The sequence below is a fragment of the Myotis daubentonii genome, chromosome 6 (genome assembly GCF_963259705.1).
Source record: "Myotis daubentonii chromosome 6, mMyoDau2.1, whole genome shotgun sequence".
Taxonomy (NCBI): Eukaryota; Metazoa; Chordata; class Mammalia; order Chiroptera; family Vespertilionidae; genus Myotis; species Myotis daubentonii.
In genome coordinates this window covers 90,938,655-90,960,477 of record NC_081845.1, presented here as the reverse complement: position 1 = coordinate 90,960,477, position 21,823 = coordinate 90,938,655, and the positions used below count along the sequence as shown (strand labels likewise).

The 21,823-nt window shown below is 43.3% G+C and overlaps 1 protein-coding gene and 1 long non-coding RNA gene across 3 annotated transcripts in view; one reads left to right on the top strand and one right to left on the bottom strand.

The window, feature by feature from the left end:
• Positions 1-5,089: 5,089 nt before the first annotated feature.
• Positions 5,090-6,843, bottom strand: LOC132237378 (uncharacterized). The gene is made up of 2 exons (XR_009453520.1): positions 6,242-6,843; positions 5,090-5,930 (listed from the first exon to the last, which is right to left on the bottom strand). It is a non-coding gene; the product is annotated as an uncharacterized LOC132237378 (long non-coding RNA).
• Positions 6,844-6,891: 48 nt separating this feature from the next.
• The window catches only part of ZFAND3 (zinc finger AN1-type containing 3), a 352,681-nt gene continuing 337,749 nt past the window's right edge, over positions 6,892-21,823 (top strand). Inside the window, exon 1 of one of the 2 annotated variants that reach the window (XM_059701802.1) lies at positions 6,892-7,127. In XM_059701802.1, the coding sequence (XP_059557785.1) occupies positions 7,057-7,127 (71 nt within the window). In that variant the 5' untranslated portion in view covers positions 6,892-7,056. The remainder of the gene's footprint in view (positions 7,128-21,823) is intronic. The other variant, XM_059701801.1, reaches the window with a different exon arrangement.

Below are 21,823 nucleotides of genomic sequence, written 5' to 3'. Positions count from 1 at the left end.
AGTAAGTTTCAGTCTTCTAGGGAAGTGCGTGGTGATGGAGACATTCCCCCAGGATAATCTGATAAGGATGCCAACTCATATATGGATCTCGCATTGATTAACAAATTATTGTGCTTTTTTATTCATTTAACATGTTTATTTTCATTATATTTCTTTAAAGATTTTTTTTAAATTTATTTTTAGAGAGAGAGAGAGAGGGAGAGGGGGAAACATCAATGCAAGAGCAAAACATCAATTGGCTGCCTCCCGCAGGGCCTCTACTGGGGATCGAGCAGAAATCCTGATTAGGAATCCAACCAAGCAACCCTTGAGTGCATGGGATGATGCCTAACCCTCAACAAGTTTATTAAATGACTCACCAAATGTGCCCTGGGCATTGTGTATATAGCAGCGAACAAAACAGACATGATCTTTGGAGAGGAGACACACAAATATTTAATTATATACTGTGATAGGTGCTACAAAGGAAGAGAGTACCAGAGAAGATAAATATGGGGCGACATAATTTTAATTGGGACTGGGTGGGAGGCGGTCAGTGAAGATTTCTTTGAGTGCCATTTAAATTTAGGCCTGAAATAGTTTAAGTGGGAGTTAGTTTGTTGGAGAATTCTTGACCTTGCCCATTGTTCTTTATATTTTGAATTTCAGGCTGCAATTTATTCCTTTTTTGGTGGTAGTCACATTTTAGAATCTTTGCTAAGAACATAGGTAACCTTCTTAGAGAACTGCAGGCTACAAGATGGGCCTCTAAGCAGCTATATTTGCAGTACAAAACAAAGAGCCTTGACAACATACTGTTCCAGTGGTTAAAGGCGACTATTGCTAGAATAGACCACCTGACAAACTATACCAACTGGGATTCATAGATATGAATTAATGCCTGCTGGTTCTCAAAATTTTTGTTGTTGTTGTTAATCCCCACCCAAGGATATTTTTCCATTGATTTTTAGAGAGAGTGGAAGGGAGGGAGGGGAGAGAGAAAGAAACATCCATGTGAAACACATTGATTGGTTGCCCCCTGCACATACCCCAACTACGGCTGGGGATGAACCTGCAACCCAGTTATGTGCCCTTGACTGGGAATCAAACCTGAGACCTACAGCCAACACTCTAACCACCGAGTAACACCAGCCAGGGTCTCTGAAGTGAGGCTAGGCATGCTTGGACAGTCATGTTCTATTTTGTTCCCAGAGAAGCAGAGAAAGCAAGTCTGCAGAAAAGAATGAAGCAGCCTTGTAGGGAGAAGTAGTGATGAAAGAACATTTGACCACAGAGAAAGATAATGAAGGGATAGCTATTTGACTTCCTGTTAATATTTTTTTAAATTTACTAAAAAAAACCCAAAAACCAACTTTATTGTTGAGAGTGTTATAGATGTACCTCTTTTGTCCTACTCCCCGATCATTGCCCCCTTCCACCTGGTTCCCATTCCACCTTAGGCCTTCACCACCCTATTGTCTGTGTCCATAGGCAATGTATATATGCTTATATTTGGATAATCTCTTCCTGCCCCTCACCCTTCCCTATGAGATTCCTCAGTATGTTCCATGTTTCTATGACTCTGATTCTATTTTAGTTATTAATTTTGTCCCTTAGATTTCTTGTTCATTTATTTTGATTTTTAGATTCAATTGTTGATAGATATGTATTTATTGCCATTTTATTGTTCATTAAAAATTTTTTTTAATTGATTTCAGAGAGGAAGGGAGAGAAAGAGAGATAGAAACATCAATGTTGAGAGAGAATCATTGATTGGCTGCCTCCCGCATGACCCACACTGGGATTGAGCCCGTAACTGGGTATGTACCCTGACCAGGAATCGAACCACGATCTCCTGGTTCCTAGGTGAACGCTCAACTGCTGAGCCACATTGGAAAGACTTGTTCATATTTTTGATCTTCTTTTTCCTACTTCTTCTTAAAGAATATACTTCAACATTTCATGTGATACTGGTTTGGTGGTGATACACTCCTTTAGCTTTTTCTTGTCTGTGAAGCTCTTTATCTGACCTTCAATTCTAAATGATGAATTTGCTGGGTAGAGTAATCCTGGTTGTAGGTTGTTGCTATTCATCACTTTGAATATTTCTTGCCACTCCCTTTTCGCCTGCAAGGTTTTTGTTGAGAAATCAGCTGACAATCATATGGGCACTCCCTTGTAGGTAACTAATGCTTTTCTCTTGCTGCTTTTAAGATTCTATCTTTGTCTTTAACCTTTGGCACTTTCCCTAATTTTGATATGTCTTGTGTGAGCCTTTTTGGGTTCTTCTAGTTTGGGACTCTGTGCTCCCTGGATTTGAAAGTCTATTTCTTTCACCAGGTAGGGGAAGTTTTCTGTCATTCATTCATTCTTCTTTTTTTAAAGATAGTTTTATTGACTTCAGAGATGAAGGGAGAGAGGTAGAAACATCAATGATGAGAGAGAACCATTGATCAGCTACCCCCTGCACGCCCCTCACTGGAGACTGAGCCCACAACTAGGGCATGTGCCCTGACTGAGAATCAAACCATGACCTCTTGGTTCATAGATCAACACTCAACCACTGAGCCATGCCGGCCAGGCTCTGTCATTATTTCCTCAAATAGGTTTTCAATATCTTGGTCTCTCTCTTCTCCTTCTGGCACTCCCATAATGTGAATGTTGGTATGTTTGAAATTGTCCCAGAGGCGCCTAACACTATCTTCATATTTTTGGATTCATTTTTCTTTTTGCTCTTCTGATTGGGTGTTTTTTGCTTACTCATATTCCAAATCACTGATTTGATTCTGGGAATCCTCTACTCTACTGTTGAATCCCTTTAAGTTATTCTTTATTTCAGTTAGTGTATGCTTAATTTCTTACTGGTCCTTTTTCATGTATTTGAAATTCTAAAATTCTTGAAAATTTCATTAAGTCCCTTGAAGCTCTCATTAAGATCCTTGAGTAACCTCTTAACCATTGTTTTGAACACTGTATCCAGTAGTTTTCTTGCTTCCATTTCTTTCATTTGTGACATATTTCTTTGTCTCTGCATTTTGGTTGCTTCCCTGTGTTTATTTCTATGTATTAGGAATTGATAGAGTAGCCTTGTGTAATAGGTGTCCTGTAGGGCCCAGTGGCTCAGCCTCCCCAGTCACCTGAATTGGGGCTCTATGTGGGCCGTGTGAAAAGTCTTGTAGTTGAGCCTTGATTGCTGTTGGCGTCAGTAGGAGTTGACCTGCAGGCCAATTGGCTGTGAGGACCAGGTATGACTACAGAAGAGTTGCTGTGCAGGAGACACCGCTATGGAGCAGGACTTGTTTCAGTGGGGCTTTGGTGCTCACTGAGTCTTTCCCTTGAATGTGTCACTTGTGGATGTGTAGAGTTATAATTTGGTATGAACTGAAGCTGTCCACTGGGTGCACTGGCTCTGGGGTCTCCTGTGGGGTGCAAATTCAGCCACTGCCTGGGACCCCCTGGCAGGAGCTACAGAGAGATCTGCAGATGGCTGCTACTTGTATTGGGCTTGCAAGTGCCCAGGTAAGGCCCAGCTGTGAAGCAAGGCAGGCTGGTGCTAGTGCCAGGTCTTGGGCCTTTTATTGATAAGCCTGGGGCATGCTGACACCAGGTGCTGCTTGTTTGAGGGATTTTAACAAAGTCTGACGCTTGAGCCAGGCAGGTCATTCATATAGAAAAGCCACAGCAAACAGCTTCAGTGGGACTGCGAATTGGATGGGGTGGGGTCTCAGGGAATCACCAGGGCAGAGCAAACAGTGTGGGCCAGGCTGATGGAAACTCAGTCAGCTCTGTGATGGGGGAAGTCCCAGCAAGGAACAATAAACCCTGGGAGCACCTCCTTCTGGGAGAAAGCTGCCCTCAAGCTCCTACCTGGATGCCAGACAATCCAGTTTCTCACCATATGTCCTTGGATTCCCCCCAGCCATTGCAGAGGAAATGGGACTATGGAAGTTCGTGCACCACCCCTTTAAGAGGAACTGTGTGGGACAGCAGCAGCCTCTGTGTCATTTAGGCATAACCCCTGCTGTTTTTTACAGCCCGAAGTTATAGGGGACTTCTCTTCCCAGCTCTGGAACCCTGGGCTGAAGGTCTGGTGTGAGCCTGGGACTCCTTTCTTCTCACAGGAGGCCTCTGCAGCAGAGATATCCCTCCCGATTTAAAAAAAAAAAAAAAAAAAAAAGGCCCATGTGGGTGTCAGACCAGCCTGCTCTGCATCTCTGCCCCTCCTACCAGTCTAGGTATAGTTTCTTCTTTACTTTTCTAGTTGTAGGACTTCCATTCAGCTACATTTCAGGTGGTTCTGGATGGTTGTTCTGTATTTTAGTTGTAATTTTGATGTGGTTGTGGGAGGCAGTGTTTACCTACACCATCATCTTGGTTGTCCTCTGCTTCCTGTTAATGTTTTAGATCCTTGTTCCAGTCCTTCATGGATTGAGTTTGCTTCAATCTGACAGAGATTTGTGGACCCCACAAGTCCACAGAGAATGAACAAATAGATGGTATATACAGAAATAAAATAATAACATTTGGTAATAAAACTAACACAGGTAATACCCTCTGAGCCTCTTGTATCCCCACTGGGTTGAGGGTACATAGCTATTTCTTTTTTTTTTTTAAATATATTTTATTGATTTTTTACAGAGAGGAAGGGAGAGAGATAGAGAGTTAGAAACATCGATCAGCCTCCTCCTGCACACCTCCTACTGGGGATGTGCCCGCAACCCAGGTACATGCCCTTGACCAGAATCGAACCCGGGACCTTTCAGTCCGTAGGCCGACGCTCAATCCACTGAGCCAAACCGGTTTCGGCGTACATAGCTATTTCTATGAACCAGTCCTTTTGGAGCTGGGTTTTGTGAGGAGACAAACTTAAATTTCCAGGTGCTATAATGAGATTATGTGGGCAGAGGAAGGAGGGACCAATTCTGTCTTGTCAGGGTATGGAAGACATTGGATAAGTAACGTGTGGCTAAAGTAGGAGTGTGCTGGGCAAGAAAGAGGAAGGGCAGTTGGGGCAGAGGGAATTAGGAGGGACAAGGCCTTAGGAAAGAAATACTGGGTACTCCACAAATGCTTGTTAAATTGAATAAATGGCGAACAGGTAGGCAAGCAGTTTGTAAGATGACAATCACATTTTATATTAAAATATCCTTTTGGATTTAGGGTTTCCTTTTCAATATAGAAAAGAAAATTAAGATGTCAATAGTCTACTTAATCTCTGTTCGTTAAACTTATCGGCTGTAAGTCTTCCACAAATGTGGCAATTTTATGTCAGTTTAAGTGAAGATTTAAGGGCAGTATGAGTCCAGTGAGAGCTAGGTGTGCTGTATGGCTTCATTCATTCTATGGACTTTTGACAGAAATAGTTACTGAAGGTTTGTGAAGATCCACAAAGTCGAAACTAAATGTTTATCCCAAATAAACCAGCACTCACATTTGGGGGTGATTCAGCATTAAATGGTTTGACTTTTCACCATCATTTGTCTTCATCATCAATAGCATCTTTAGGGAGAGGCTAAGCTAAATGTGATCCGTGCTCTTTAGATGCCAGAAGAAGCCACATCAACGTTAATAAGTCCGCAGAGCACTAACGGGAACAGTATCTACAGAAATTAAAGAACATTTGGTAATAAAATCGATCTGGTGTCCCCACAAGGGTCGGGGTACACAGCAGCTATTTCTAAAAAACCCCAGAAAACCTTCCTTCCTGGAAGTATCAGGGACTTAGAAGTTCACCCATAAGGACCTCGGCTGTGGGTGCTCTCCAGGCGGTCTGGTGCAAGATTCCTCCCTGTTGAAATTAGTCACCAACAATCGCCTTCAGGTTACGTTTGGCTGGAGCTCAGCATGAGTTTCCGAACACAAGACACGGGGAGCCAAAGGACTCATTTCTTAGTGGCTCAAACTTCTTTGGTCACTCATCCATTTCCATCACTGACGAGGTCAGAGCTCCCCTGCAAAATCCAGACATGTCCGCTCTAAGAGGGAAATAGGTTCTCCTAGTCTAGGCTTAGAGAACGGACTTGTGTCTCTGAGGCTGGGGGGTACCGAGAGGGAGAGAGCGGGCATGGACCCTGACCTCCACCCAACTCTCCGGGAAGACCCAGACCCACTTCCGGGTTTGGAAGCGCTTCCTCCCGGCCCCTCCCTGCACCCAGTTACGGGGGTCTCTGAGCGCATGCGCAGCGCTCGGCCGCTGCTCTGGGACTGGCCCAACTTACCCTAAACAACTAAGCTGCTCCCCTCCCTCCCGCTTGGGGCATACCATTCACGTGTGTGGGGGGCAACGCGCCCCCCGTAATCAGAAGTCGGCTCCCCTTCTTCAGACGTAGGGATGGGGGAAGGTAAGGTTGCCTCAGATTTTAAAAGTCCCAGGAATAAGAAAGCCTCAGGCCCGTCGCCGAGCGAGAGCCTGCCGTTTTAGGTTTGCTCCCAGCCCCATTCGCTTCCTTTGAGGAGCTGAACAAAGTGGAACGCCCGGATCCCAGCTGATCAGCTGCTGGGCTTTGGCCGCGGCTCTCCCGGGCGAGACCATTGTGACTTCTTGGGAGGGGTGTATGACGGAGGGAGGGGGAGGAGCGGCCATTGTCCGGTCAGCGCAGCCTCCGGGGGAGGGGAGAGCGAGCGGGACCTGGAGCTTCACTGCGGCCGCAGCTACGCCGGAGCCGGCGGGGGCCTCAGGTCCTTCCCAGCGCGGCCACACGGGACATCGCTGTGGCTGGGAGCGGCGGTGGGAGCCGCCGAGGGCGCCGGGTCCTCGCTCCTGCCCCTCTCCCCGCGGGCCTCGGTTCACCCGCACGCCCCTCCTCCTCAACTCCCCTCCCACTCCGCTCCGCGCCGCCCCGGGCCCCCCCACCCCCCGTCTCCGCAGGCCCAGTGGTGCGGCCCGCCTCCAGCTGACCGGCCTGGAATCCCGGCTCGGAGCCCCGGACTCGCGCCCGCCCGCGCGCCCGCTCCCTCCCCCTCCCCCCGCCCCGAGACCCCCACAGTCGCCGCCGCCGCCTCCTTCGAGCGGGGCCCAGGCCCAGCCGCCGCCACCGCTGCCGCCGCCGAGCTCCGCCGCCTCCGCCGCCGAGCACCATGGGAGACGCCGGGAGCGAGCGCAGCAAAGCGCCCAGCCTGCCGCCCCGCTGTCCCTGCGGCTTCTGGGGGTAAGTGCCGGGCCGGGCGGGGGCGGGGGCGGGGGCCGGGGACGCGGGCGCGGGGGCCTTCCCGGGCAGGCCTAGGCCGGGGAGGCCCGAGCCCTGGGGGCTGGGCTCCAGCCGGGCCTACGGGGAGGAGGCAGGGGCCGAGTCCGGGGAGGGGTGCCGGGTGGGGTGTGGGGGTGGGCAGCGCAGACCCGGCCCGGAGTGCGCCGCCACCCTCCGTGATTCTCCTGCCAGAGGCCAGGGCCGCCCGGGAGGCCCGGGCCACGGGGGCGGGGGGCAGGGCAGCGGGCAGGGGTGGGGGGGCGGCTGGGCCCCCCCCTTTTCTGGGCATGTGGAGGCCGGCCCTTGTTCCCCTCTCTTCCCCCTCCTTGGTCTGAGTTTGTGCCCAGGCGCCAGGAGGGTATTTCCTCTGACTTTTTCACCTCCCCTCCTCCCTGTCCCCCGGAGACTTGCATCATCACTTCCTAAATTATAATCCCGGTGCCTCATTGACTTTTAGGAAGCTGTTCACACGTCACCCTTTTTTAAAAATCGAGAGCAGAGTCCAGGCGGAGGTAAAGTTGTAAGATAGCTGAGGCCTCACCTTTATTTAAAACACATTTCGGAAAATCTGTAAAATTTCCTTGTCAAAAAAACCCACCAAAACCAAACTCAAGTCAGCCTGGCTTGGGGAACTTGAGGGTCTATTGGCTCCAATTTCCTACAATCCCCATTAAAAAACAACAACAAAACACAATGAAAATAGTCACATTGGCCAGCCTATGTTATTACTTGGCCATTCTGTTTTAGAGTTGAAAAATGTGCGGTGGGAAATGAACTTTCCCACCCACAGTTTAAATTGGAGGACCTGAGCTGGACGGCTTGCCACGTTTCTCACCTAACAGGTGCCTGGGTAGGACCTGATGGCTCTGCTTCTGTTGTAAGGAAACGGTAGACTTCAAAGGCCAACTTTTGTGATTGAGACCTTTTTTATTTTTATTTTATTTTCCAAGGACCCGGTATATTTGGAGGTGCATAGAGGCAGTAAGGAAATGATTATTTCTGGGGAGGACATCTTGGGAAGATGTATTTTATCTTTCCTAACTTTCCGAACCTAGGAATGGTTAAGGTAGAAACTAAGGCAATGATTTGGGGAGTGCAGACAAAGATTACGAACTGTGTCTTAATGTACATTTCTGTGAAATGTGTCAAATCCAAGGGTTATGACGAAGAAATAGAGTCTTGTTTTCTCATCTTTCTGCCTTTTATCAAGAATTTCCCGGTGGGGAGGACATTAATAAGAAGTTGTGACATTACCAAAGGTTCTGAAGTTGTGAAAGTATTTTAGGCTTTATAGTCTTCCCTTCGTTTTGATTTGAAAATAATAATTGGGTTATTTGCCAAGTGCTATCTCGGACAGTCTAACTCCTGCAAGGACCTTAGGAAATCTCATCTATGTAGATGAGGAAGGAGGCTTAAAGCGAAGAGGGTGGATAACTTGCCCCTTGCCTACCGGGAGTTCAGGGTTGAGCTGGTGAACTCTTTGGAGTGCTTAGTACCATCATGTTTATGACATCAGTCTGCAGTCCTGGAAAACTCTGGTGTCACAAGCCTCAGATTGTAACTCATTATAAGACATGTGGCTCAAAGAAAGTAGTTGCCAATGGCAGTGAATGCCCAGAATATATCAAAGTTCTATTTCCTGGCAACATGTTTATGTCCTTGGGACCATTGTCATGAGTGGAACCCTTATTGAAAGACTTATATCAAGACTTAAAAATTAAGGAATTGGAGTAGCCGTTTTTCCCTTTTCTCCCTTTGGACAGCAGAATTCTGTGTAATGCCAAGAGTTTGGTAGTAGCAAAGTGGGATAGACTGATGCCATACTTGGCCTATATAAGCAATCAGGACTTTTTTCTTGATATTTCAGCCTGAAATGTTGAACTGCAATTTGCCTAACAGGAGTAGTGACCACAAAACTAACAGTTTTTATGATGAAAAGTGTTCCTTTTAATATGTAATGTTTTAACCTTTTCTAAAGGTGTTTGTAGGCACCTGTGTAGTTTGCATTTTATACCAAAGTATAATGAAATTACTGCCTAGTTTCCATCATATCTTAACTGACTTTGAACATGTTTTCTTTATTGCATGGATGACATTCGTATTATGTTCACTAAACTTACAATATATTAATTTTTTTCTTTTTTATTGTCTAAAGTTTTACATATGTCTCCTTTTACCCCGATTGTCAAAATTTTTGAGTGCCTTTGATATAATGGTGGACAAAGGGGCACTGGCCCCATTCGCTGGGATCAGGGAGCTCCCAGAGTAGAAAAGTAAAGTGACAGTTACAAATCAATGTGGGAGGTAGAGGAAGGTATCCTGGAGGAGGTGACACCAGCCTAGTCCTGTAGGAGAGAATGGAAATAGGGAGAAGAGTGTTGGAAGCATTGGTGAAGGCCTGGATGTGTGAGACACACTACACATTTGAGGACCTCAAAGTTCATTGGGGTCGATTGTTAGGGATCACCTGAAAATGAAACTTAGATGGTGAGAGCAGTTGATAATTCAGGGCTCCAAAGGTGATGCTTAGGACTTTGGACTTTTATCCTGATGCTTTTATCCTGAGGAGTTATTGCAGAACACTGAGCGGGTAGTAATATGATTTCCTTTAATGTGAAAAACTATTGGATCATCTCAAGAGTGGCCTGGGTGTGTGGCTGTGGTTTATGATTATGAGTCTGTATGAATATGATGTATTATGTAAATTCGTGGGGTGTTACCAGGTTAACAAAAGACTTATCAGGAGGAGTAATACAGGGCAGTGATGATGGTGGCCTGTACTGGTATAGTGGCCAAGGAGAATGGAGAGAAATAGATGTGAAAGCCATTCAAGAGGTATCTCTTGCCTTTTCCTTTCACGAAAATGAAGATGTGTCTAAAACCTTCAGTCAGCATCGCACTCTGGGAGCTGTAGATCTATAAAGTCAGCTAGCCAGAGCCCACACCCAGTGCTTCACAGAGGAGCCTCTCTGCAGAATGTTCTGGCACCAACAGACTAAAGGCATTTCCTTTAGGATTGCTTTTCTCTCCAGTGACTTAGGCTGCAGGACTTACTGTCCAGCATTTTCTAGTCATGACACCAATTAGTGGGGCTTGGTTAAATAGAGCTTTGGGGTCTTTCTGTGGGAACATAATTAGAAAGGAGAATGCCAAGAGGGCCATATGATGCAAATGTGTTAGTGTTTAGAACACATGAAGTTTCTAGTTCTCTCCCTCTTGGTTTATATTGTGTAATTGTATGCAGGTAATTTTTGAACCATTTTATAGATAGGCCATCTTTCTGTTGGAAAACTTCGCCATCTTGTTGAAAATGTACCTGTTTGTAAAACTTGGAGGTTGTTTGCATAATAATACAATGTTTTTAGGGTTAAAGACCATAACCTCCCCTCCCCCAGAGACTTAAAACTTTTAGTGAAATATGAACATTTTCTTACTTATTTTAGGTAATCAACTAATTATGCAAAATACATAATTTATAATTGTCAAGTATGGAATGACATAATCAATTAGTACTTTTTCTTTAGTTGAAATATACATATATAGAAAAGCACTTTTAAACTATACAGATATAAGTGGTATTAGTTGAAGCTACATTTTAAATTGTTTAGATGTTTAAAACGTACTGAGGCACTTGGATTTTTCACAGATACTTTCAAAAGTTGTCGATAGAGCAGGTCTAGAATATTGTAAAAAAGACAGGAAGAAGATTAAGACAAGAATATACTGAGTTGCCAAAACCGGTTTGGCTCAGTGGATAGAGCGTCGGCTTGCGGACTGAAAGGTCCCAGGTTCGATTCCGGTCAAGGGCATGTACCTGAGTTGCGGGCACATCCCCAGTGGGAGATGTGCAGGAGGCAGCTGATCGATGTTTCTCTCTCATTGATGTTTCTAACTCTCTATCTCTCTCCCTTCCTCTCTGTAAAAAATCAATAAAATATATTAAAAAAAAAAAAAAGAATATACTGAGTGTATTATAGGATAATAGAAAGGATGTTTAGGTAGGTTGAGGAAAGATGGATTTTTTTCTCATTCTACTTGTTAAGTATAAAAATTCAATTACTATTAAGACTTTGCTTTTCATTTGGAGACAATCTATTGCAATGTAATTTTATGAAAACTTTGGGAAGTAGTATTTCTTCTGTAAATAAGTTTTTAGACAAATGTTCAGTCTGGTATTAGAGAGTAATGGAGTATTTAAATATGGGATTTATTGGGTAAACTGTTAATTGTTTTGATAAAAAAAAGAAAAGAAGCCTTTCTAATGAATCATTTCATAAAAATTCGGCCAATATTTAATTTTTGGGAAAATAGATTTTATTGATATTTCATCTTTGTGATCTATTCTGTTGAAGCATTGTACTTACTATATCTGCTAGATAATTGATATATTTTAATTGCTATATTTTATTTATTTATTTATAGAATAGAGCACTGCTTTTTTTTAATTTTATTTCATTTTTTCCCATCACCACTTATCCACTCTTTGCCCTCTTCCACCTCTACCACTGCCCCCCCCCCTTCACGACACTTGTCTGAGTTCTTTTATTTATTTTTTAAAAATATTTTTATTGATTTCATAGAGGAAGGGAGAGAGAGACAGAAATACCAATGATGAGAGAGAACCACTGACCAGCTGCTTCCTGCACCCCCCCGCTGGGACTGAGCCAGCAACCTGGGCATGTGCCCTTGACTGGAATCGAACCTGGGACCCTTCAGCCCGCAGGAGACAAACAGGCTTTTTCGCTCAGTCCTACTCCCCAACCTCACCAAGAGCTGCCTGCCTGTTCTTTTATCTATGAGTCTGTTTCCAGGTAATAGATGTATTTTAAATAAAGATAGGGTTATGTAGAGATCAGTAGTTTTCTCACAAAAATAAATTCTATTCCTGAAATGATTCCTAGTAGAAAGTTGATTGAACATATAACATAATCTGTATATTCCATTTTACTTTTGATAATCACAAGATAATTGAGTTACTTTAAATAGAATTTACATACATATCTATATACCTATTTTCTTTTTCTTCTGAGCCTAGTCTTTGGGAATTAATATTGATCTCTGTTTCTGTCACCTTGTGAGTCATCTGGCTAGTGTGCTTGGCTCCTAAGCCGTGTGTGGCCCTCACACTCAGTTTGAATCTTCAGTCTGTCTCCTAATTGGAACATGTTGCCACACTTCAACCAGCTTAACCTGGGCTTTCAAGTTTGTGAGATACAGCATGAATCACTAGTTAATCGGAATGTTCATTCCAATGATGTCACTAATTATCCCTTGATTATAAAACCCCCTTAAGCATTCTCTTAAAAACAAAGCAGCTTGTTTGTGCAGTTTTTCTTTTCATCTTTGAGTTTTGTGTGCACCTGAAGATACAACATGATTTAAATGAACTAGTCACTGTTAGTGTTTATCTACTTGCTCCGTTTTCTTGATTACATTTGGGGTGTCCAGAAAATAGGAAATTTGCCCCTTTTATGTGATGGAACACAGGGAGATAATTTTTTTAAAAAAGAAAACATGGTCTTTATCTACATGGTTTTGAGGTAGTAGCTTTTTAGAGTTACATCCACTTAACATATATAGGATACTTGGCTCCTCTGGTATTATCCTTTTTTCCTCCCCATTCACCTTTTCCTCCAAAAAAAGAGGAGAACCCAATACTTTAAGCCGTACAGAAAAGTTTTGACTAAAATTTTTAAAAATAATCCTTAATAGTATTAAAGTTATCATTGGTTTTCACAAATTAACTTTTTTCTAGCTGGAAAATTAGAGGGTTAAGAATTTTTTGAAATGTGTGAAGTCCATTAAAAAAAAAAACCCTAATGTATTAAATGTTATTTACTGAGAATAGAGTGAGAATTAATATAATTTGAATTTTTTATTAGGTTATAAGGAGGTTATATCTGTGCAAAGTGATGCAAAGTTTTGAAATCCTGTAATAATCATAATTAAAATTGAGGTTAAAAATTCTTTTTTCTTTTTAAAAAATCCTCACCCGAGACTATGTTTCCATTGGTTTTAGATAGAGATGGAGGGAGGGGGGAAGAAAAACAAACATGGGATTGGTTGCCTCTCATATTCACCTTGCCTCCCATATGCTCCCTAACTGGGGATGGAACCTGCAACCTAGGTATGTGCCCTGACTGGGAATTGAACGTGCAACCTTTTGGTGTAGGGGAAGACATTCCAGCCAACAGAGCCACATAGAGGAAGCGACTGGTCACAGCTCAACACTTTAATCATTTTAAGGAAACACTTAAAAAATCATCTAGATTCAGGCTAGTTGGATGTTGTAGGACTTTGTGTCAGAGTGGTTTGCAAAAGAGGACCTTCTGCCCAGCTAGGTGGATGACACTGATGTCACTCATTTCTATTAGGGGCTTTGAGAAACAGGCTGATCTACTTTGGGCTGGGTCCCTACATAACAAGATTACATTGCTGCATGAGATGTTTAGGCACAAGGAAGAACTGTCCTATATGTGTTAAGTGCGGGAGAGAGGTTAAGCACCTTTATTTGAAGTGTTTATTGTTCAGAATCTAAGACCCTATTTTAGACTTGTGCTGTCCAGCGTGGTAGCCACCAGCTAAATGTAGCAATTTAAAATCATACTAATTAAAATTAAAAATAAAGATTCAGTTCTTCAGTCACATAGCTACAAGCTCAAGAACTAGTGACTACTCCATTGAGGAACACATATATAGAACACTTCATTCTTCCAGAATGTTTTGTTAGACAGTGCTGTTCTAGAATGTTGACCAGATAGGCAGCCAGGGTATTGAAGATTATTTTCTTCCCAGTTTTTTGAGATATAATTGACATTCAAACTTATTTTCTTGTGAGTTCTCTAGTTCCTGTTTTCTTATATTTTGAAAATAAGGGGTTTGTCTAATTTAACTGTTTCCTTCCAGCTCTAACATGATACTTTATTTACATTGGGGAAGCAGTGCTATTGTTAATCCATATTACGGGGAAGTGCTCCTTTGATCAGTTTTGGGAACTAAAATTGCAGTACATATTAGTCTATAATTTGAACATTTCTTTCATGTTTCCCTTTGAGTCAATCATTTTTGCTCTTTTCTTCACACTATTTAACTGGCAATCTCAGAGGTCTATGAAAGGAGAAGTTGGACTAATAGAGAGTCATGTTCTTTTTCCCCTGGTACTTTTGTAGAGGAATGATATTTGTTTTCACAAATGTAAATTTCAGATGGCAGCTGTTGATATGTGATTAGGAATAAGTGCATTAGATTTCCTGGAAAATTTAAGCCTCTAAGAATTTAAGAGGAAGAGGGAGTGTATTGGAATATCCAGCAGCAGTGGACAAAACCAGAGCAATCTGTGACATACTAGGCTGAGGGAATGGCACAGATGAATGACAGTGACAGGGGTCAGAACTGCAAGTAGTGATGGACATTGAGGTTGTGGCTGCAGCTGCTAACCAGAGGAAGGAAGAATGCGGATAGGAAGAAGATGCATTACTAGCTAACAGCAACTGTTCATTCAGCTGTACCAGATGTCCTGAATCATAGGCAGGTGCTATTTTGTATTAGGGCAAAAGAATGTCCTGGGAGAGGTCATTGATGCAGCTTGCTACCACTCTGGCCTTGGGCGGGGAGGGCAGACCACACCACAGTATTTTGTGTTTCAAGTTTGTGGACAGACTATTTAAGCCTCATTGTAAACAGTGAGGTTGGTGATACTGTACCTGGGACCTTTTGAGGAGTGCCTTTTCTCATTTATTTCTGCTGCAGTGGAGTAATGTGTAGTAAAAGCTGGTGATGTCTTATCTACTTCTTACACTCTGATAAGCTGAAGGCATTTATATAAAACTAGAGGCCTGTTGCATGAAAATTCATGCACTGGGGGGTGGGGAGAGGGTTCCTTCAGCCTGGCCTGCCCCCTCTCACAGTCCAGGAGCCCTCAGGGGCAGGAGGCAACCCAGCAATCAGGGGAAGGGGTCACCCCCATCACACCTCTGCTGCTGCCACTGCTGGCAGTGCAAGCCTTGGCCGGCCCTGGGTGGGTGGGCAGCCGCCATCCGAGGCTTGCCTGCGCCTCGGGCCGGCCCTGGGTGGGTGGGCAGCCGACATCCAAGGCTTGTCTGCACCTTGGGTGTCGGCTGGGCAGCTGCCATCTGAGGCTTGCCTGCGCCTTGGGCCGGCCCTGGGCAGCTGGGGGGTTGTGGGGACTGGCTGGACCTGCCTGTGGGTGGGCCAGGCTGTGCCGTGTGCCTGCCGCCCTGGCAGGGCTAAGGAGACTGGGCGCTGCCATCTTGTGGCTGTGGGCGCCGCCATCTTTGAGGGCAGTCAATTAGCATATTCCCTCTTTATTGGCTGTGGTCACTGCCATCTTGTGAGGATGTGACAGTCAATTAGCATATTCCCTCTTTATTAGGTAAGATAATCATACTCTCAGCCACCTTTCCTAAAAGAGTTAATTGACCATTCAAAAGTATCACAGATACTCCTCTTGCAGTCAGGTTCTTCGGCCAGGCATTTGATTTTCTCTTAAATGCTTGCATTGGTAGCATTCCTGGAACACCATATGAGGTTTCTGTAGCTTATGGTACCTAACGAGTGGGAGCAAGAATTTGTAGACTACAGATTGGGTGGAAGACTTGACTGATCATGTCTATGCATTCAAAGTCTCTGCCTTTTTCAGGCCATCATTTTTCTTTTTATTTATTTATTTGAGAGAGAGAGAGAGAGAGAGAGAGAGAGAGAGAGAGAGAGAGAGAGAGAGAAGTGGGAAGAGAAACATCAGTTTCACTTATTTATGCATTCATTGTTTTTTTTTTTAATCTTTATCTGAGGATATGTATTTATCGATTTGAGAGAAAGAGGGAGAGAGGGAGGGAGAGAGAGAGGAGCAGAGAGAGGAAGAGAGGGGGAGGGAAAGGGAGAGAAAGAGAGAGAAACATCGATTGGTTGCCTCCCATAGAGTATGCACCCCGACTGGGGATCGAACCCACAACCTAGGTGTAAGCCCTGACCTGGAATTGAACCCGCAATCTTTTGGTGTACAGGACTACACTCCCAACAAACTGAGCCACCTGGAAGGGCTCCTTGGTTGGTTTTTGTGTGTTCCCTGACAGGATGGAACCTACAACCTTGGAGTATCAGGATGACACTTTAACCAACTGAGCTACCTGGCCAGGGCATTACTTTTCAAGTTTCAACCCTTTCTAGGGTGCTTTATATGGATAGATGTGCTGGCAAAGTTATCTTCTGAAAGAATTTTTTTTTTCCTGACATATGAATGAAACACTAAGTCAATTGAATAATACACTCGTTCTTAAATTGTCCAGAAGTGTATTACCAGCAAGAAATAAAAAATAAGCTTCAGGTGTGGTGTATTTCAGTGTTTCTAGATTTATGATTTCTTGGTTTCTGTCCTGGGGGGGCATGGATGGTATTTGTTATCTTTTTCAGATGCCACTGAAATCCAGAAAACCAGGTTTTTCAAGTCTTTGTGTGTCTGCTGCATATGAAACTTTGCATATAGTGTATACAAAATCTCCAGTGAATGGCTTTATGCGGTTTTATCTAGTTTGTTTTTTCCTTTTAACATGACACAAAACTGTGCTACTCAAATAAAGGGGTGTTCTTGGATGTTGATCAACAAAAATGCTTGCTTAGGGGAACTTGTATTTTATTATTTTGTTGATTGGGGGGGCTGTATTCCCAATGTCTGTGACTAGGTCACTGCTAATTAGCTCTGCCTGTTATCCATATTGCCCCCCCCCCACCCCCCCAGTACTGTAGTACTTTCAAGATGCATCCAAACTGCATTTTATTTGTGAGGCAAATCTTTTCAGTGTATATTGGGCAGGATGTAATCAAAGAACAGTTGCTGTGACTTAAAAGATAAAGATATCTTGAGTGAAAGTGTGGAGTATTGCATGGTGTGTTTAGGGTTTATAATCTTAATAATATCAGTATGGATTAATTTAGAAAATGATAGCCACAGTAAAACCTGTTCTGTGGAAGTGTATGTTCCTAGAGACTGCATGTTCTTATCCTTTGTTTTGAACTGTCTAGTGCAGTGATGGTGAACCTATGACACGTGTGTCAGAGGTGACACGCGAACTCATTTTTTTAGTTGATTTTTCTTTGTTAAATGGCATTTAAATATATAAAATAAATATAAAAAATATAAATCTTTGTTTTATTATGGTTGCAAATATCAAAAAATTTCTCTATGTGACACGGCACCAGAGTTAAGTTAGGGTTTTTCAAAATGCTGACACGCCAAGCTCAAAAGGTTCGCCATCACTGGTCTAGTGACTAGATACACTTATCCCATAGCTGAAAGTCCTCTATGTTTACTTGAATAATTTTTGTTGTAGATAAATTAGGTAGTTATATTGTGTGTGTTTTTGGTTGGGGCTAGGAACAAGAAGAATGAACATGTTGGTTTTGTGTTTAAAGTTGGGTACAAAAAAGTCACTGGACCGATCTGTATCAGACACCAGATATGGAGGTGGGTTAAAAGGTTAAGGACACAAAAGGATGGTCAAGGGGAAGACTGGAGTTTGAGGGGGATGTGGATAGGGAAATGTGGATGGAAGTGGGGTGGTAATTGGGAATGAAAATGCTTTGTGGTCACCAGCTTCTAGTCAAAATATGAGAGGTGGCCACATCTTAAGAGCTAGTGAAGTTAATGTAAAAAGGTAGTAAGTGAGATTTAAGAAAACATTATGTATTGAGGTGTGTTTAGAGTGTGAGTCCTGTGGAGTCTTACAGGGAAGTGTTAAAGATCATAGGATCATAGCCGGGCTGCTTTGGCTTGGCTTAGCTCAGTGGTTGTGTGTCGACCTATGAACTAGGAGGTTACAGTTCAGAGCACATGCCCGGGGTGCGGGCTGGATCCCCAGTAGGGGGTGTACAGGAGGCAGCCAATCAGTGATTATCTCTCATCATTGATGTTTCTTTCTATCTCTCTCTCTCCCTCTCCCTTCCTTTCTGCAATCAGTAAAAACATATTTAAAAAAACAACAACAACTAAAAAAGATCATAGGATGAGAGCTATGGTACAGTTCCATAGTGGAAATGGCAGAGCTTTCAGCAGAATTGGTGTTCCATCTATTAGAACCCTATGGGCTCTTTCTTTTGCTAAGCCCAAAGGCACCTTCTCAGCCAGGTAAAGGATGGTGTTTCATGGTGTTTGTGTAGCAGACCATGGAGACTCAATATACCTTCTTTTATTGGGATTGCCACAACCAACTCCATTCTTTGGGACTGATTTTTCTCCCTTTTCAACCCCCACCTTCTAGCTTACTAATTATTCTTGGACAAACACTCTGAGGTTAGCGTAAATCTTAAAGAACTTAATAGCAGTGCTGCCAGGGGAATAAGACCGTTCTCATTTGCTGAGAGGCTAATGAAGGGCCTCCCTTATCAAACCCAAGCTCTCCAAACTGTCTCCAAGGACGAAGGCATACTGATGTCCAGAAAACCATCTGCACTCAGTGGGTAGGCATGGGCAGGCATGGGCTTTAGAATCATCAAAGTCCTGGTTTAAAATCTGACTATAACTTTCTGCTTGACATTGGACATTTTACCTCCTCTGTCTCTTTATTTTTAAAAAAGAATATCTTAGAGTTGCTTTGAGGTTTAGTGAGCTCTAATACTGTCAAACCTTTGTCACAGTGCCTAACCATGGTAATTACATTTATTAATGACTAACTTTTCAGCTTTTTGTTTTTGTTTTTGTTAATCCTCACCTGAGGATATTTTCCCGTTGATTTTTAGAGAGTGGAAGAGAGGGGGAGAGACAGAGAAACATCGATGTGAGAGAGACACATCAATTGGTTGCTGCCCGCACGTGTCCGGACTAGGGCCAGGGATTGAGCCTGCAACTGAAGTATGTGCCCTCGTTTGGAATCAAACCCAGGACCCTTCAGTTGTAAGGCTGATGCTCTAACCACTGAGCAAAACGGGCAAGGGGTAACTTCTCAGCCTTGAATGAAGGAGCATTGATAGCAGATGCAGGACTATCTTGCCTCAGCTGAACAGTTTGCATTTATGGTCATCTTTAGACCAATGATGCCTAGTTAGTTGGTAATGTTTCTGACCAGCCTTTGATCAGTTTGGCTATTTTTCAGAGCCAATCCCTTGTTCAGCAAGCATTTGTTAAGCACTCGATCGTGTCTTGAGCTCTGCTAGGAGTGATAATACCTTTCTCTGACTTCCTCGCTAAGAAAGGGAGGCAGACCAATAAACTGACAAAATAGCATGAGGAAAGAAGCACTATGGGAGATCATCACAGAATACTGTGAGAGCACTGACAGGGCATGTTACTGAGACTGGGAGGGAGGAGGAGGGCCAGGAGGTTTCTCTGGGGAGATGGGTGTAAAAGGTGAGCAGGAGTTAACCATGTGAAGATGATGAGGAGAGGGCTTTCCAGGCAGGGGAATGGCTTGTGCAGAGGCAGAGAGGAGTGAGAGAGCACCTTAGTTCAGAGTTGCAAATCCAACTCAGTATGTTAGCTGCAGTGTATAGCAGGAGGGAAGGAGGGAAGATGAAACTGGGGAGATGAGCAGGAGCCAATTATGAACATGATTGTCATGCTATTGAATTTGGATTTTATCTTGGAAACATTTGGGACCAGTTAAGGATTTTAAGCATGATTGACATATTTATGTTTCAAAAAATTTACTCTGGCAGCAGTGTGGAAGAGAATTGGAGGGTATCAGCATGGAAGCACAGACTAGGTAGGGCATTTAAACCTTTTTGGGTCGTGGATCCCTTTAGCAATTTGATGAAGCTCTTCTCAGAATAATGTATAAAATAAAATGCCTGTGATTACAAAGGAAACCAGATAGATCTAAACACACTTGTTTTCTTTGTTAATTCTCACCCGAGGATTTTTTTGTACATTGATATTTAGAGAGAGTGGAAGGGAAAGGGGTGCCGGGGTGTGGGGGTGGGGGGGGAGGTGGATGTGAGAGCCCCTTGGGGATTTAACCTGCAACCCAGATATGAGCTTTTGACCAGGAATCAAACCCTCGACCCTCCCATGCATGGACAGTCACTAACCACTGAGACGCTGGCCAGGGATAAACACTTCTTTCTATCCATGGACTATCGGGCTAAGTAGACCCTACATAAAGCAACCCTGAGTTAATGCTGTGGGAAAAGAGCTGAGAATGAATGTAGGCAGAAACTTGGGTATTTTAGTCCATTTGGGCTGTTATAACAAAATATACTGGGTGGCTTATAAACAACAGAAATTTATTTCTCACAGTTATGGAGGCTAAAAGTCCAAGTTCATGGTACCAGCAGGTTTGGTGTTTGATGAGAGCCTCCTTCCTCTTCCATGCTGTCTTTTCACTGAAACCTCACATGGTGGAAGGGATAAGGAACCTCTCTCCAGCCTCTTTTATAAGGGTACTAATCCCATTCATGAGGACTCTGCCTCCCAAAGGCCCATCTTCAAACACCATCATATTGGCATTAGGATTCAACATAGGAATTTGGGGGGTGGGCATAAACATTTCAGTCCATAGCACTGGAGTAGTGAGGACTGGAGAGTTCGAGAACTTGAGTATAAGAGCAGAGACAGATTGGATGAAAGATGGGATGGAGGAGGTGGAAAGGAGAAGGGAGGCAGCAGGATTTCTGATATGGGCAACTGTGTGAAAGATGGTGTCCTTTATTCCTAGGTCCAAAGTGAAATTGTGGAAGCAACCACTAATGCCATCTGTCAGTGGAGTGTAGAGTTTTGTTTGGTAGATAAGAGTTTATACTTTGGAAGTTCTAAGTTGAAGTGATTGTGTCTAGAAAATGATGAGTGGGGAAGAGATGACTAATTTTAGACAGGTTGAGTATTTTTGTGTGTGAATTAGATAGCATGTCAATGTACTTTTATATTGTATCCTTTTTAATTTAGACTTTTTATTGAAGTGTTATATACATAATGAAAAATGCATAAATCTTAAGAATATAGCGAAATGAATTTTCATAAAATGAATATGCCCATGTAACTGGCACCTGTATCAAGAAATAGCATTCCCAGCCTCTAACAAACCTTCCTCCTGTCCTCTTCAGTCACTGCCCTCTTTCTCAAGGGTAATCACTATCCTGACTGCTGACACCATTGGTTTACCTTACATATTTTTCTTCTTAGGTCTTTCTTTCACTTTTTAATTGAGGCATAATTAGTTTACTGCACATTTCAAATGTATACTTTGATCAATTGAAAAATATTTTATTTTTTAGAACAGCATTAAATTCACAGCAAAATTGAATAGGAGGTAGAGAGTTCTATATGCCTATCCCTATACACAAATAGCTTCCCTCACTATCAACTTTCTCCACTGAATGGTTCATTCGTTACTGTCAGTGAACCTGCATTGACACATCAAAGTCCATAGTTTAAAATAGGGTTCACTGGCCCTGTCTGGCATGGCTCAGTTGGTTGAATGTCCTCCCATGAACCAAAAGGTTGCTGGTTCGATTCCCAGTGAGGGCACATACCTAGTTGCAGGCTCTATCCTGGGTTCCTGTGTAGCCAGCCAACCCATGTTTCTCCCTCTCCCTTCCCCTATCTCTAAAACAATATAAATTAAAAAAATAGGATTCACTCCTAGTGTTGTACATTCTATGGGTTTTGACAAATGTTTAATGACATGTATCCACCATTATAGTATCATACA